Here is a 14,761-nt window from a genome sequence, read left to right as displayed (position 1 = left end):
CACGGGGTTGCCCTCTTCTGTTGGGAACACGGTCATTCTGACCATTGTGGACAGATTCAGTAAGTTCGCTCACTTTGTCCCCATCTCCAAGCTTCCATCTGCCACTGAGACGTCCGAGATCCTTGTTAGGGAGGTTTTCAGGGTCCACGGATTGCCCAGTGACATTGTTTCTGACCGTGGTCCTCAGTTTACCTCTGCTGTCTGGAGATCTTTCTGTTTGGCCATTGGAGCTACAGTCAGTCTCACATCTGGTTTTCACCCCCAATCTAATGGTCAGGCGGAGAGAGCCAACCAGAAGATGGAGTCCACGCTGCGCTGTCTTGTCTCCTCTGATCCCACCTATTGGTCCTCTCAGTTACCCTGGGTCGAGTATGCCCATAATACTCTCCCTTCATCTGCAACTGGGATGTCTCCCTTCCAGTGCCTGTATGGTTACCAACCTCCCTTGTTTCCTTCTCAGGAGAGGGATCTCTCGGTTCCCTCTGTCCAGGCCCACATTCGTCGTTGCCACCGGACCTGGCATCGGGCCAGGAAGGCCCTCCTTAGAGTTTCGGACCGGTATCAGATCCAGGCGAATCGTCGCTGTATTCCTGCTCCCGCTTATACCGTCGGAGATAAGGTTTGGTTGGCTACACGGGATCTTCCTCTACGGACTGAGTCGAAGAAACTGTCACAGAAGTTCATTGGTCCGTTTGTGGTAGAGAGAATCATTAATCCTGTTGTGGTTCGACTCAAGTTGCCTGCAACGCTTAGAGTACACCCCACCTTTCATGTCTCCTGCCTCAAGCCGGTTCTCCTCAGTCCTCTGTTGCCCCCTCCTCCTCGTCCTCCTCCCCCTCGGATGATCGGAGGTGGTCCTGCCTACACGGTGCGCCGCATCATGGACTCCAGACGGCGGGGTCGAGGGTTCCAGTATCTTGTGGATTGGGAAGGATATGGTCCAGAGGAGAGGAGTTGGATTCCTCGGCGTCAGATCCTTGATGCTGACCTGCTTCGTGACTTCTACCGCCTTCACCCTGGCGCTCCGGGTAGTACGCCCGGTGGCGTTCGTCGGAGGGGGGGTACTGTCACGAATCCCGCTTCCTGAGTCTGTTTTTGCCTGTGTTCTGTCCTGGAGTGTTTTTTCCGGTGTCCTGGAACGCACCCTGTCTGGTTGCCGGGCGACGTAGCTAGTTGGAGGATCTCTGAGTACCCGTATCCCATCAGCTATCTGCACACCTGGTCCTGATCATCACCCCTCCACTTCATAAGCGCTGACCTGACATCCATTCCCTGCCGGATCGTTAGCCATGAACAGTATGTTGTGCCAGCGTATCAGCCTCCAGTTTGATAGAGTTTGTTTTGTTGTTTTGTACGTCTTGCTTGCCTTGAACTTACCTCCGTTTTTTCTGTCTACAGTCATTCACCCGGAACACTCATCCCATCCCTACCTGGTCGTCGGTGACTTCAGTTACTTCCTTGGATCTGCTTACTCAATTCCATCAACTCACCTCCGCTGCCCGCTCCGCTACTTGGATTTTTCTATCACTACATTTAAACTTGTAAATAAATACTCACCTTCGTCTTACTCTCCTTGTCCTGGTCTGCTTCTGGGTTCTACTTTAGAGAACCGTGACACCTTCCTTGCTCCATCTCTCTACCTCTCTTCCTCCTCTAAGCTACTCTCTGCTTGTGTTTGTCCCCTGAATAATTTTTTTATATGTAATGATCTATTTGAACCAAATTCTTCTTTCACTGAAAATGAAGGCAAGTTATGCTGAAAATGTTCTTCAGTCGAAAACTACTGTAGGAGCTTCGTTATGATTCGCACATGTTTATCTGGCCAGGAGAACCACGTGACCCAACAAGGAAAAAAGTGCCCCAGCTGACAGGATAAAGATGTCTGGGTCTTGAATGAATGGAGGACGAGACAGGAGTCTTATTTTCCTGCGGGTTAGGGTTTGTCCACATGTGTGTTGTAACCGTGTTTTGTTTACTATATAACACACCTACTATGGCTGGAAGCAAACCCTCTGTTCGGTCAGGTTCCTCTACCTGTGCTTGAACCTGACCGAGCTCAGCAAACGATCTCTGTTAACTGGGTCAATATCACAAAACAGTACCATTTGGACCATGCAACATTAAAAAATGTATTCCTTTTATGTTTTACTATAAAAAGGAAATATTTGCCTTGTAGAAAAACATGTTGGCCAAGCTCCAGCACTTAGAGTTAGATCATTCTAAACACATTTTCAGTGAATCAGTCATATGATATGTTCACCATGTTACGGACATGCACTTAACTGTCTTTAATTACTACTACTTTAATAATATTGACATTTTCATAAAGCTATTGTGTCCCCTTGTCAACCCTGTCCATTTGTTCTGGTCAAATTATAAAGAAATAACAAGTTGTATACAATGTGTGGTTTTATACAGAACTTCATCTAAGTTGCACCTTATCTTTCTAAATTGAGACAGGTATTAGTGATATTTTATATAATTGTGTGGTGTTGGCCATGTCTCACTCTTTAAAATACATGACACAAATTCTTCATATTTGACAATGTAACTGAATTAATTTGAGAAAGATCCCAAGATATCAGGGTGGACCAAGGTATAACAGGGTGGCCAGCTGTAATGGGACAGAACATATATGAAACCCTGAACACTGAATAGACATCGACATAGTAATACATGTAGTAACAACATTGGAACTGCTATTTAGTTACATATTCATTGTGAAAAACAACACAAAAATACATTCATTGTGTCAGTCAGAAGCCTCTTCTGCATTTTGTTCTTTAGTCGTGTGATGGTTTGTTTGCGGCCGGTCTTACATCATCATCATCACGAAGACATCCTTCACTTTCCTTTTGATTTCTGTTTCTGTTCTGCTTCCCTTCCTCGTCACAAAAAGAGCAAAGGTCCCCTTCCAACTTCGCTCTCTTATTTGAAAAGCCCAACACCGTCTGGGCATACTTCTGAAGTTTATACTTCTTCAGTATATTCACAGAGATCACTTTTGCAATGATTTGCTTGTTCTTCTGTTTCCTTGCATTTCTGTATTTTCTTTTGAAATCTTTAATGAGAGATGTGCGAAAGAGAAGAGCCCTCTTAATAGGTGATGTCACATTCTGACGTCTCAGCAATGCTTTGACTGTCGAACGAGCCGATACAGATGCCTGTTCTCCCCTAATCCTTGCGTACCTCTTCCTGTATTTTCCTTTTTCCCCTCTCCTTTGCCACTTCTGATTTTAAATGCTCTCTCTCTTTTTGGAGTCTTCCGTGTGTTTTTTTCTTTCTAATGGGTTCCCCTTGCTGGCGTTGCCGAAAACACATTAAATGCATGGTTAGGATTCAAGGGGTAGAGTCAGAGATAAACGTTAGTAGATGAGGGGGGTGTTTGGGACTGAAGCAACGCACTAACCTTGGCCCTGGCTCTGAGTATCCCTTTTGAATCTCTCCATTTCTTCCTGTCTGCACGCTGCACTCTGTCACTGAGTTCAGCTATTGCCTTCTTCTTCCCTGTCTCTTTATCTTTCCTCCATTTCTCCCTCTCTGTCTCTAGATACACTCTCCTTCTTTCTTTTTTTTCTTTTTGCATTACGTCATTCTCTGTATTTCAGCTGTCTTTCAGCTGCACTAAGAGGAGGTGCCATTCCTCCAGAAAGACTTGATTCAATTGATATTTATTTCGTCTTAAAATACTATACAGGCTGTAATTACATAATACAATTCATGAACAAAAACACATAGTTTGCAACACATTACTGCAAGATATCCATTTTTCGACCCTGTTGAGTGCATGTCCACCCTGTTACGTGTTCATGGATAACAGTTGTTTTCCCGCCAAGGAAGTTACATAATTTCCTGTTTGTGATGTCATTGTAGAAAATATATATTTTCTTAAAGTGCCAGTAACCACAATGTAACAGTGTGGACAATGACTTTGAGGACGTACAGAAAATAGTCAATATTTTAATAAAAAGTGCAGCATTTAACATAAAAATACTATACATTAGATAACATTTAATGAAGAAAAATAGAAAATTAGGATTTTTTTTTTTTTTTATGTATCATTTTATTCCTAATTATTCTCATTGAAGTTGATCGGGTGGCAAGTAGCCTAGTGGTTAGAGCCAGTAACTGAAAGGTTGCTAGATCAAATCCCTGAGCTGACAAGGTTGTCATTGTAAATAAGAATTTGTTGTTAACTGATTTGCCTACTTAAATTTTAAAAGATTGAGCAGCACTTGGGACATTGAAAAATTGCAACCTTCCACTGAAATAAAATGTACTTTGAAGTCTATGTCATTTTGCTTTTATTATCATGAAGACATACACACATAAGGATCCTTTTGAAATTTGATCTAGTGAATATTTTTGAATACAATTTTGAATGACTTATCTTAAGGACAAAAAATAACACTTTTAGTAATATTGACCCAATGTCAAGCCCTGACCTTAGAGAGCCTTTTATTCTCTAATTTGATTAGGTCGGGGTGTGACTAGGGTGGGTACTCTAGTTTTTCTATTTCTATGTTGGCCTGGTATGGTTCCCAATCAGAGGCAGCTGTCTATCGTTGTCTCTGATTGGGGATCATATTTAGGCAGCCTTTTCCCACTGGGTTTTTGTGAGATCTTGTTTTTGTGTTGATGAGTGTGAGCGCTACAGAACGTCACGTTTCTCTTTATTGTTTTTTTGTGAGTTTCATTTAATAAACATGTGGAACTCTACGTACGCTGCGCCTTGGTCCGTTAATTCATTAGACGATTGTCACACCCAACTGTTAATCTTTGTACATTATGTGCTACTGTGTGCTATGTACACAAGTTTAAGGTAAGGTAAATATTTACCTTCGTTTTGCCTGTAAGCTACAACAAATACTTATGCAAACTGTATGCCATCAATTGCCTGGCTACCCATACACTTCACTCCAGCCAAATGCTGTGCCCACTAATATTTATTTTCCATGATGAGTCTGGATTTGCTTTCCTTCCATACTCTTTTAGAATACAAACACATTCCGACCATTCTGAATGGTCCCAGAAACGGATGCCATTTTGACTTCAGCACAAACAACTTCTAGGATGGCAGGTTTAGACTGATGTATGGACCGATCGATAGAGTGCGGGAATTCAATTCAGGGTGAGACGTCAGGCAATGCCAACATAGCATAGGTCATGTACCTCTCACCCAAAAGTCAAACAATGTGGTGCACATCCTGATACCGTAAACAATTAGCATTGTATGGGAATGCCAAATTGGCAAAGGGTTGAGAATGCAGAACTCACTCCCTAACAATGAAAAGCAACACACACACACACACACACACACACAGGCATACATTGTAAAAGCTGTTTCACGTTGTTGGAAGGCCCAGGCTCACCCTGATCTTTAACAGCCCCTGATAAACTCAGCCTGATCTTTAAAAAAGTCTTCACAGTAACAGAAACTGCTATATCAGGGGCTGTTCCCACGCCTCCCAGAGGACTATAGGGTATACTATGAGAATAGCGGGAACCAGGTTACCAAGATTTACTGAGATTTCCCGCACAAACCCTCTCCCATTTCCCGGGATAAATACATGTAAGTGTGACCAGGAACATGGATGAGAACAAACAGACCAGCTACAACCTCTAAGTCAATCAAAGAGGCAAAAAGACATTACAGGGACAGAAAAGGAGTGGCAATTCAATGGCTCAGATACAAGACACATGTGGCAGGGACTTCAGAAAATCACAGATTATAAAGGAAAAACCAACCACATTGTGGACACCCAAAGCCTAACTCTCAGACAAACTTAACACATTCTTCTCCTGCTTTGAGGAAAACAACACAGAGCTGCCGTCGTGGGCCCCCGCTGCTCATAAGGACGGCAGGCTCCCGATCTCTGTAGCCGACATGAGTAGGGCTTTCAAGTGTGTTAACCCTCGCAAAGCTGCCAGCCTGGAAGGCATACCAAGCTGCGTCCTCAGTGCATGCGCAGACCAGCTGGCTGGGGTGTTTACGGATATATTCAACCTCTCCCCATTCCAGTCTGTTGTCCCCACTTGCTTCAAGATGTCCACCATAGTGCCTGTACCCAAGCAAGCTAAGGTAACTGAACTAAATGACTATCGCCCCATTGCACTCACCTCTGTCATGAAGTGCTTTGAGAGGCTAGTCAAGGACTATAACCTCCACCTTACCTGACAACCTAGACCCACTACAATTTGCATACCGCCCCAACAGATCCACGGACGACGCAATCGCTGTTGCACTGCACACTGCCCTATCCCACCTGGACAAGAGGAATGCCCAGGTGAGAATGCTGTTCAACGACTACAACTCACCATAGTGCCCTCTATACTTATCACTAAGCTTGGGGGCCCTGGGTCTGAAGCCCTCCCTGTGCAACTGTTCTTGACTTTCTTATACTAATAGCTATTCATCAGCCTACAAATGATTATATGTATTGGATAACAGCACAACCGTTTGGGCTTTTTTGAGCTTTGGCTCATAAAATGTATTTAAATGAAATGTCTCAGACTCAGGTAGCATCGGGCTTGAATGTTCATGCTGATTAAAGCTCTAATCAAATGCTTTAGAATGACAATACCACGTTAAAAAAGTGATTTCTTCTAGGGATGGAACATTGGTAAAATACCGGGAAAATATAACTTTTTCCCATTACTCAACATCAAAGCAGATCTAATTAAATGGAATAATCTTCGGTTAAATATTACAGGTAGAATAAACCTTATTAGAATGGCATGGCTTTATTACCCCACAAAATACATTCTTTAAACCTTCCAGATTTGGAAACTCACTATCCAAGGCTTTTACTTGTGACATATTGCACTAAAGAGGAACAATAACTACATATTGAAGATGGCATGCTCATCCCCAGAAACCTTATATGTGTCTATTTTCAATATCTCTCCCTAAAAACACAACCTTATGGAACAATCCTTGGATAGCTTTTCAGAATTCACTGATATATTGGTCCACATGGAACAAATAAGACATACAAATCGTAAATGACTTGGTAACAGGATATACATGTATTTCCATGACAGAATTAAAAAGTAATTTTGGAATACATGCACCTTAAAATATATATTTGAAATATTTTGGATATCAGAGCAACCTTGAGGGAATCTTATTTGAGTCAGAAAATGATGTTCACATATAAAACATTGCAGAGAGCATATCCAATTGACAACTCTCTTAGAAAATGGTTTTTACTATTGGAACCAAGACTTAAAAAGAACTGATGTTGGCACAAGATGGAGGGTAAGTTGTAGCATAGCTAACAAAATTACAGTTAACGAAACTATACGCTTAATCCAGTATAAACTAACGTATACAATAATTTTTCAAGTTTCAAAATTCACAAATTCTACAGCACAACGGCAGAATCATGTCTTAAGTGTAAAATAAATAATGACTCAATAATGCATGCTTTCTGGGAATGCTATAAAGTCTGAAAGCCCTTCATGTCTGGACTAATGAACTGATTCATACAACTCTCACTTTCTCATTTAAAAACTGAAATGTCTTTAATGAGTATTCAACCCCTTTGTTATGTCAAGCTTACATAGGTTCAGGAGTAAAAATGTGCTTAACAAGTCACATAATAAGTTGAATGGACTCACTCTGTGTGCAATAATAGTGTTTCCCATGATTTATGAATGACTACCTCATCTCTGTACCCCACAAATACAAATATCTGTAACATCCCTCAGTCGAGCAGTGCATTTCAAACACAGATTCAGCCACAAAGACCAGCAAGGTTTCCCAATGCCTTGCAAAGAAGGGTACCTATTGGTAGATGGGTCAAAATAAAAAAGAGCTGACATTGAATATTCATTCGAGCATTAATTACACTTTGGATGGTGTATCAGTACACCCAGTCAGTAAAAAGATGCAGGCGTCCTTACTAACTCAGTTGCCGGAGATGAAGGAAACTGCTCAGGGATTTCACCATGAGGTAAATGGTGACTTTAAAACAGTTACAGAGTTTAATAGCTGTGATAGGAGAAAACTGAAAATAAATGCACAGCGCAGAGGATGAGAGGACGAGAGTACTAGAATTAACAATCAATAGGGAATTGTCAATGTAAATAGTAGGTCTTCAGTTCAAAAGCTGTTTAGAATCTGTGGAATGTCCGTCCTGGACTCAGAGCTACGTGTGCCACGTTTTCATTGGTCTGTACATTGAGTCTGGAGTAGGATACTTGTTATTTGGCCATTGGCCCAGTTGTACTGCAAGGACTTCTGATTGGTCAACCCCAGGCTAGGGTGGGGGGTTATCAATGGCATCCTGTTCCTTTGTTCTGCTGAGAAAAGCTGAGGACAGGGGAGACTGAACATCTACCTCCCAGCATAACAGCTATGATTTGTCCTTCTCAAATAAATACATTTGTCTCCCCCTGATTTGCTTTGGAGTTTGTATTATTGAAGAATAACATCAACTGCTAACACAGAGGAGGGAATCTTTTGTTGCAACTTCATAGCCTTGACCAAGAGTCTCTGTTTTTCCTGTAATTTATCCTCAAGACATTGGATAAGGACCGGGTCAACTTCGGCGTCCACCTTATTAGCGAACCAGCTGCCGTAGTTCAGTAGCCAGCGCAGCTCCCCCGCCCCATAGACACACACACTGCGGACGTGTTTCCCTGTGCATGATGGGTAAAGCGGTCCCTCCAGGTAGTTCCACTTCACCAGCCTGGTCTTGCTCATCAGGTCTGTGATGTCGGCCTGGGCCCGTGGCACCTCACCTGGCACACCCGGCACCCGTATCAGCGTGGCCCAGAAGTGTTCGTCTGGGGAGTAGGTGTCGTTTGACCACACCAGGAAGTCCCTGGCCAGCGCAGACGTGTTCATATAAGTGACGAACTCCCACGAGAGCACGAAGTACGCGCTGCCGATGAACATCTGTATGCCGTGCGGCGGAGACCCCTTGGCCTTGTTGGTTTTCACCGGCAGCCGGTTGTACTCGAATGACACGTTCTGCAGCTCGTGGTGGAAGGAGAAACGCTGCTTCTTGTATTCGCTGGGGCGACTTGTCTCCATCATGTTACCCCCCCGGAGCTTCTTCAGGTCAGCCACCAGCTCTATGTTGGAGCGCAGGGGAAAGTCCTGACCGCACAGGTTGATGACATACCTCCACTTGACCTTTGACCCTATAAGGTCAGACAAGCAGTTGAGGTCAGCATTGAGGCGGCTGATGCTGGCGTATGTCACTGCCTCCAGCTTAGAGGCGATGAAGACGTTGGGCAGACAGCGTGCCAGACCCTCCATGGACTCTCTGAACAGTTCTGATGACTTCAGGTCGTAGTGGATACAGTAGATGTTGTTAGGGGTGTAGACGGCCCTGAGGATCTTCTCCACCATGGAGGCAGACTTGTGGACCACCAGTGAGTAGGCCAGGGGGAAGGCCTGCTCCTCCTCAGACACCTGGACAGCCCCATAGCCCCGGGAGCGGAGGTATCGCGGGCAGTTGGAGATCAGGTTGACCAAGCTCTTGTCCTGCTCTTCCACCACCACCTGTTTTCTGATGACCAGCGACTTCCCCAACTCGGCCGGCTCCATTTCATAGATGGCATTGCAGTCAATGTTGTAGCGATGGAGCAGCTCAACGTCATTGTAGCCTGCGGTAGACCCATAGGTTTCAATGGCAATGCTGTATTTAACAGTGAACTTTAGGAAGAGCAGCAGGAAGGCACAGATCACCAGCAGCAAAGAAATTAAATTCTTCTTCCGCAGTCTGCTTGGAAAGGCAAATCTTATTTTCATTCTGTGGTGATACAAAAGAACAATAATCAGAAAAAAAGAAACAATTCATGCAATCATGCAAAGAAATCATAAGGATTTAACTGAATCCATTTTTTTCAATATGTTTGATAACCGTGCTCAGCTAGTTATTTGCTCTATTGCTTAGACTACTTAAATGTTGGGCTAAATATATAATCCTGTAAAAAAAAAAAACACCTCGCTCAGGAAATGGTGTGGAGGTCTCGTAACGTCCTGAAAAGATGACTTGTTCTAAAACCCGAGCCTGGAGAGTTAAAATGTACAGTAAGGTCAGAAATTATTGGCACATTGATAAAGATGAGAAAAAAAGACTGTATAAACTGTATCCATAATACAAATACTGAGCTATATTGTATTATATAAGTAATATAAAAAAATCTCAAAGAGATAGCGGTAACGATTATTGGCATCCCTGTTTTCAATACTCCAGCACCATCCTCTTTTTTATTTCACCTTTATTTAACCGGGTAGGCAAGTTGAGAACAAGTTCTCATTTACAATTGCGACCTGGCCAAGATAAAGCAAAGCAGTTCGACACATAACAACACAGAGTTACACATGGAGTAAAACAAACATACAGTCAAATATTTTTCTAATACAGTAGAAAAACAAGTCTATATACAATGTGAGCAAATGAGGTGAGATAAGGGAGGTAAAGGCAAAAAAAGGCCATGGTGGCGAAGTAAATACAATATATCAAGTAAAACACTGGAATGGTAGATTTGCAGTGGAAGAATGTGCAAAGTAGAAATAGAAATGATGGGGTGCAAAGGAGCGAAATAAATAAATACAGTAGGGGAAGAGGTAGTTGTTTGGGCTAAATTATAGATGGGCTATGTAGAGGTGCAGTAGTCTGAGCTGCTCTGACAGCTGGTGCTTAAAGCTAGTGAGGGAGATAAGTGTTTCCAGTTTCAGAGATTTTTGTAGTTCGTTCCAGTCATTGGCAGCAGAGAACTGGAAGGAGAGGCGGCCAAAGGAGGAATTGGTTTTGGAGGTGACCAGAGAGATATACCTGCTGGAGCGCGTGCTACAGGTGGGTGCTGCTATGGTGACCAGCAAGCTGAGATAAGGGGGGACTTTACCTAGCAGGGTCTTGTAGATGACCTGGAGCCAGTGGGTTTGGCTTCTTTAAAGAGTAACAACACTGAGACTTTTTCTGAAACGTTTTATGAGATTGGATGGCACATTGAAAGGGATCTTCCCAGCAAACAGGGACATCCTAAGGACAATGTTCCCATTAGGTCCCTTTAAGGGTTTCGGCAAGACATTATCCCACTGGCATTCTGAGAACATTCTAGGAACAATAAAACATGACGTTAAACTCGGGACCATAAGAGGACGTTTAGTACAGGTCCTGGTTTGGTCGCAGTATGACGTTACAATAAGATATTTGATGTGCTTTAGGGAATGTTCAGAAAATATTCCTATTATTTGGTTCTGAAAGGAAGTTATCCATGGGACATTCAATGACCACAAGGGGTACCTCATACCTACTGAAAAGCATTGATATAATTGACTTATTCCAGCAATTTGAGTTTGGGTTTTCAGAATAGTGGCCTAATGTTGGTGGGGCATATCATTCTGATGTAATATTACTCCTGAATCACTACAATACACTATATATACAAAAGTATATGGGCCACCCTTCAAATAACTGGATGTGGCTATTTCAGCCACACCCATTGCCTACAGGTGCATAAAATCGAGCACACAGCCATGCAATCTCCATAGACAAACATTGGCAGAAGAATGGTCTTACTGAAGAGCTTAGTGACTTTCAACGTGGCACCATCATAGGATGCCACCTTTCCAACAAGTCAGTTCATAAAATTTCTGCCCTGCTAGAGCTGACCCGGTCTACTGTAAGTGCTGTTATTGTGAAGTGGAAACGTCTAGGAGCAACACGGCTCAGCCGTGAAGTGGTAGGCCACACAAGCTCACAGAACGGGATCGCCTAGTGCTGAAGCACGTCTGTCCTCGGTTGCAACACTCACTAACAAGTTCCAAATTGCCTCTGGAAGCAACTTCAGCACAATAACTGTATGTTGGGAGTTTCATGAAATGGGTTTCCAGGGCTGATCAGCCGCACACAAGCCTGAGATCACCATGTGCAATGCCAAGCGTCGGCTGGAGTGGTGTAAAGCTCGCCACCATTGGATTCTGGAGCAGTGGAAACGCGTTCTCTGGAATGAGGAACTGTAAAGTTTGGTGGAGAAGGAATAATGGTCTGGGGATGTTTTTCATGGTTCGGGCTAGGCCCCTTAGTTCCAGTGAAGGGAATGCTACAGCATACAATGATATTCTAGACATTCTGTGCTTCCAACTTTGTGGAAACAGTTTAGGAGGGCCGTTTCCTGTTTCAGCATGACAATGCCCCAGTGCACAAAGCGAGGTCCATAAAGAAATGGTTTGTCGAGATCGGTGTGGAAGAACTTGACTGGCCGGCACAGAGACCTGACCTCAACCCCACCGAAAACCTTTGGGATGAGCCAGGCCTAATCGCCCAATATCAGTGCCCGATCTCACCAATCCTCTTGTGGATGAATGGATGCAAGTCCCCGCAGCAATGTTCCAACATCTAGTGGAAAGCCTACTCAGATGAGTGGCAGCAAAGGGGGGACCAACTCCATATTCAGTGGTGTAAATTACTTAAGTAAAAATACTTTAAAGTACTTCTTAAGTAGGTTTTTTACTCCATACATTTTCCCTGACACCCAAAAGTACTCGTTACATTTTGAAGGCTTAGCAGGACAGGAAAAGGGTCAAGGGATCTGGCAGACTCACTAAACACACATGCTTCGTTAGTACATTATGTCTGAGTGTTGGTGTGCCCCTTGCTTTCCGTAAATAAAAAAATATATTTAACAAATGGCGCCATATTGTTTGATTAATATGAGGAATTTAAAATGATTTGTACTTTCATTTTTGATACTTAAGTATATTTGAGCAATTCCATTTTACTGAGGATTTTTAAGTATATTTCAAAACAAGTACTTTTAGAATTTCTCTCACGTAGTATTTTACTAGGTTACTTTCACTTTTACTTGAGTCATTTTCTATTAATAAGGTATCTTTACGCAAGTATGACGATTGGGTACTTTTTCCATCACTGTCCATATTAACGCCCATTCCTTGATGATAAATACCGTTTATTGAATTGAGTTTAATTGAGAAGTAACATGTGAAGACAACAGTGTTCAGTTGACTGTGACTTCCTGGCAATGACTCGAATTTTGACTGTGTCGAGTTCTGTGCAATGACTCGAATTTTCAGAAATAAAAGATGTCTCATGTTGAATGTTCTGTTCTGAAAAAGAATGATCACTCAATGTGCTCTACATTTCAAGCTCTGATAAAAAAATTAAAAAAACGATAGTCATATCATTGTGAATTACAAGATAACACGTTTTTTCTTCTTACTTTTCTCTTTGCATACCGATATAACTTACATATTTGCCTCCGTACGCATGTTGCTTCTACAATCCCATTCTGATTTGTAAACTTTTCGTCAATCTCTCGAAAGTGTTATTCCACAGTAAAATTGTTGTTCGCTGCATGGTAAACTCCTTTGATATTCCACCAGTGTGTTGTTAATTGCAGAGCTCCGTATGTCTTCGGTTAAGTCCCATCATGTTAAAATGATCCGCTATACTATGCTTGGACTTTGACAGCGCGCACGGGGTGACTTTTCCTATGCACTGCAGCAATGAAGAGATAGAGAGGTGTTGAAGTACCAAACGAGTTGAGGCCCAGTGAAGTTAGATCCCCTCCCTCTCGCTAAGATTGCGTCCCCTTTTGAGGAAGACTAAATATTTTATTAATCAAATGTTTGTTTTGTGTGTGTTCAAAAATAGTCATGTTTAAATACCTATCACATCACACATTTAGTAATGACATTTATTGTAAACATGCACAGTAAAACCTGCGTGACAGAAAGATCAACTTCCCCTTAGAACCAACTTCTCTGGTTTTAAATGGCCTGGGGCATCGATATGAGTCAGAAACATGAATTATAGTGTCAAAATGTACTACAAAGTGGATATATGATCATTTTCAGTCTTGTCCAAAACAGAGTTTTGTAAGTGAGTACATCACAATTTACTGGAGGATTGGGCATGGGTTACTAATATGCCCACTTTTGCCAATGATGCACAATTTCCCAGAAAACAACACTTTGTGGTCCGCCGCCAACTGCTATGTGGACAATGTTGTCAAGTCTGCATATGGGTGCAATGCATGCACATTTGGCTCAGCAAATAGGAGTGAAGATGGGCTTCCATAAAGTTGGTGTAAACTTCCAATGCATTTCAACAATATTGCCAGATGGCCAGGAATGTATTACATCCGATGTGTTTACTTCTGTGACTGGTGTTTGTGAGTACGTTAGCTAATTAGATAGCTGGTACTAGCTAGCTAGTAACTACTTTTGGTTATAGAATTTTTTTTGAGCATGCTAGTGAGCCAGGCTAGCAATGAAATCACAGATGAAAGTGGAATGATACTGTAGCTAGCTAAATACATCAAGCTAACACGTAATGTGATGTAGCATGTCAGACGAAGATGTGCGGGCCTACCGAGTGGCGCAGCGGTCTAAGGCACTGCGGCTTGAGGTGTCACTACAGACCCAAGTTCGATCCCAGGCTGTGTCACAGCCGGCCGTGCCTGGGAGACCCATGAAGAGGCGTACAATTAGCCTAGGAGAGGGTTTGGCCGGCTGTGATTTCCTTGTCTCATCGCCTTCTAGCGACTCCTTGTGGCGGGCCGGGCACTTGCAAGCTGACTTCGATAGCCACCTGGACGGTGTTTCCTCTGACACATTGGTGCAGCTGGCTTCCGGGTTAAGCGAGGAGTGAATCAAAAAGCTGTGCGGCTTGGTAGGGTTGTGTTTCGGAGGACGCATGGCTCTCGACCTTCTTCTCTCCCAAGTTCATAGATAAGTTGCAGCGATGGGATAAGACTGTATCTACAAATTGGGGAG

The 14,761-nt window shown here is 42.9% G+C and overlaps 1 protein-coding gene across 2 annotated transcripts; it reads right to left on the bottom strand.

Annotated features, from left to right (window-relative positions):
- Nucleotides 1-2,274: 2,274 nt before the first annotated feature.
- On the bottom strand, nt 2,275-13,493 carry LOC139543684 (beta-1,3-galactosyl-O-glycosyl-glycoprotein beta-1,6-N-acetylglucosaminyltransferase 4-like). 2 transcript variants are annotated; one of them, XM_071349997.1, is made up of 3 exons: nt 13,233-13,493; nt 9,962-10,028; nt 2,275-9,767 (listed from the first exon to the last, which is right to left on the bottom strand). In XM_071349997.1, the coding sequence occupies exon 3, from the start codon at nt 9,764-9,766 to the stop codon at nt 8,423-8,425; it is 1,344 nt and encodes a 447-aa protein (XP_071206098.1). In that variant the 5' UTR covers nt 9,767; nt 9,962-10,028; nt 13,233-13,493; the 3' UTR covers nt 2,275-8,422. The 2 variants fall into 2 exon arrangements, with proteins under 2 accessions (XP_071206098.1, XP_071206097.1); XM_071349996.1 differs by lacking the exon at nt 9,962-10,028.
- Between the last annotated feature and the right edge of the window lie 1,268 nt (nt 13,494-14,761).

The sequence above is a fragment of the Salvelinus alpinus genome, chromosome 18 (genome assembly GCF_045679555.1).
Source record: "Salvelinus alpinus chromosome 18, SLU_Salpinus.1, whole genome shotgun sequence".
Lineage (NCBI taxonomy): Eukaryota > Metazoa > Chordata > Actinopteri > Salmoniformes > Salmonidae > Salvelinus > Salvelinus alpinus.
Note: the sequence above shows the minus strand (reverse complement) of the source record. Positions and strands in the feature narration are given on the sequence as shown.

Excerpts from the sequence above, each read along its gene's own strand:
- LOC139543684 (XM_071349996.1), bottom strand. The coding sequence starts at position 13,252 with ATGCGTACGGAGGCAAATAT. Across the intron at positions 9,768-13,232 it reads ATGCGTACGGAGGCAAATAT|AATGAAAATAAGATTTGCCT; the intron begins GTAAGTTATATC and ends GTATCACCACAG.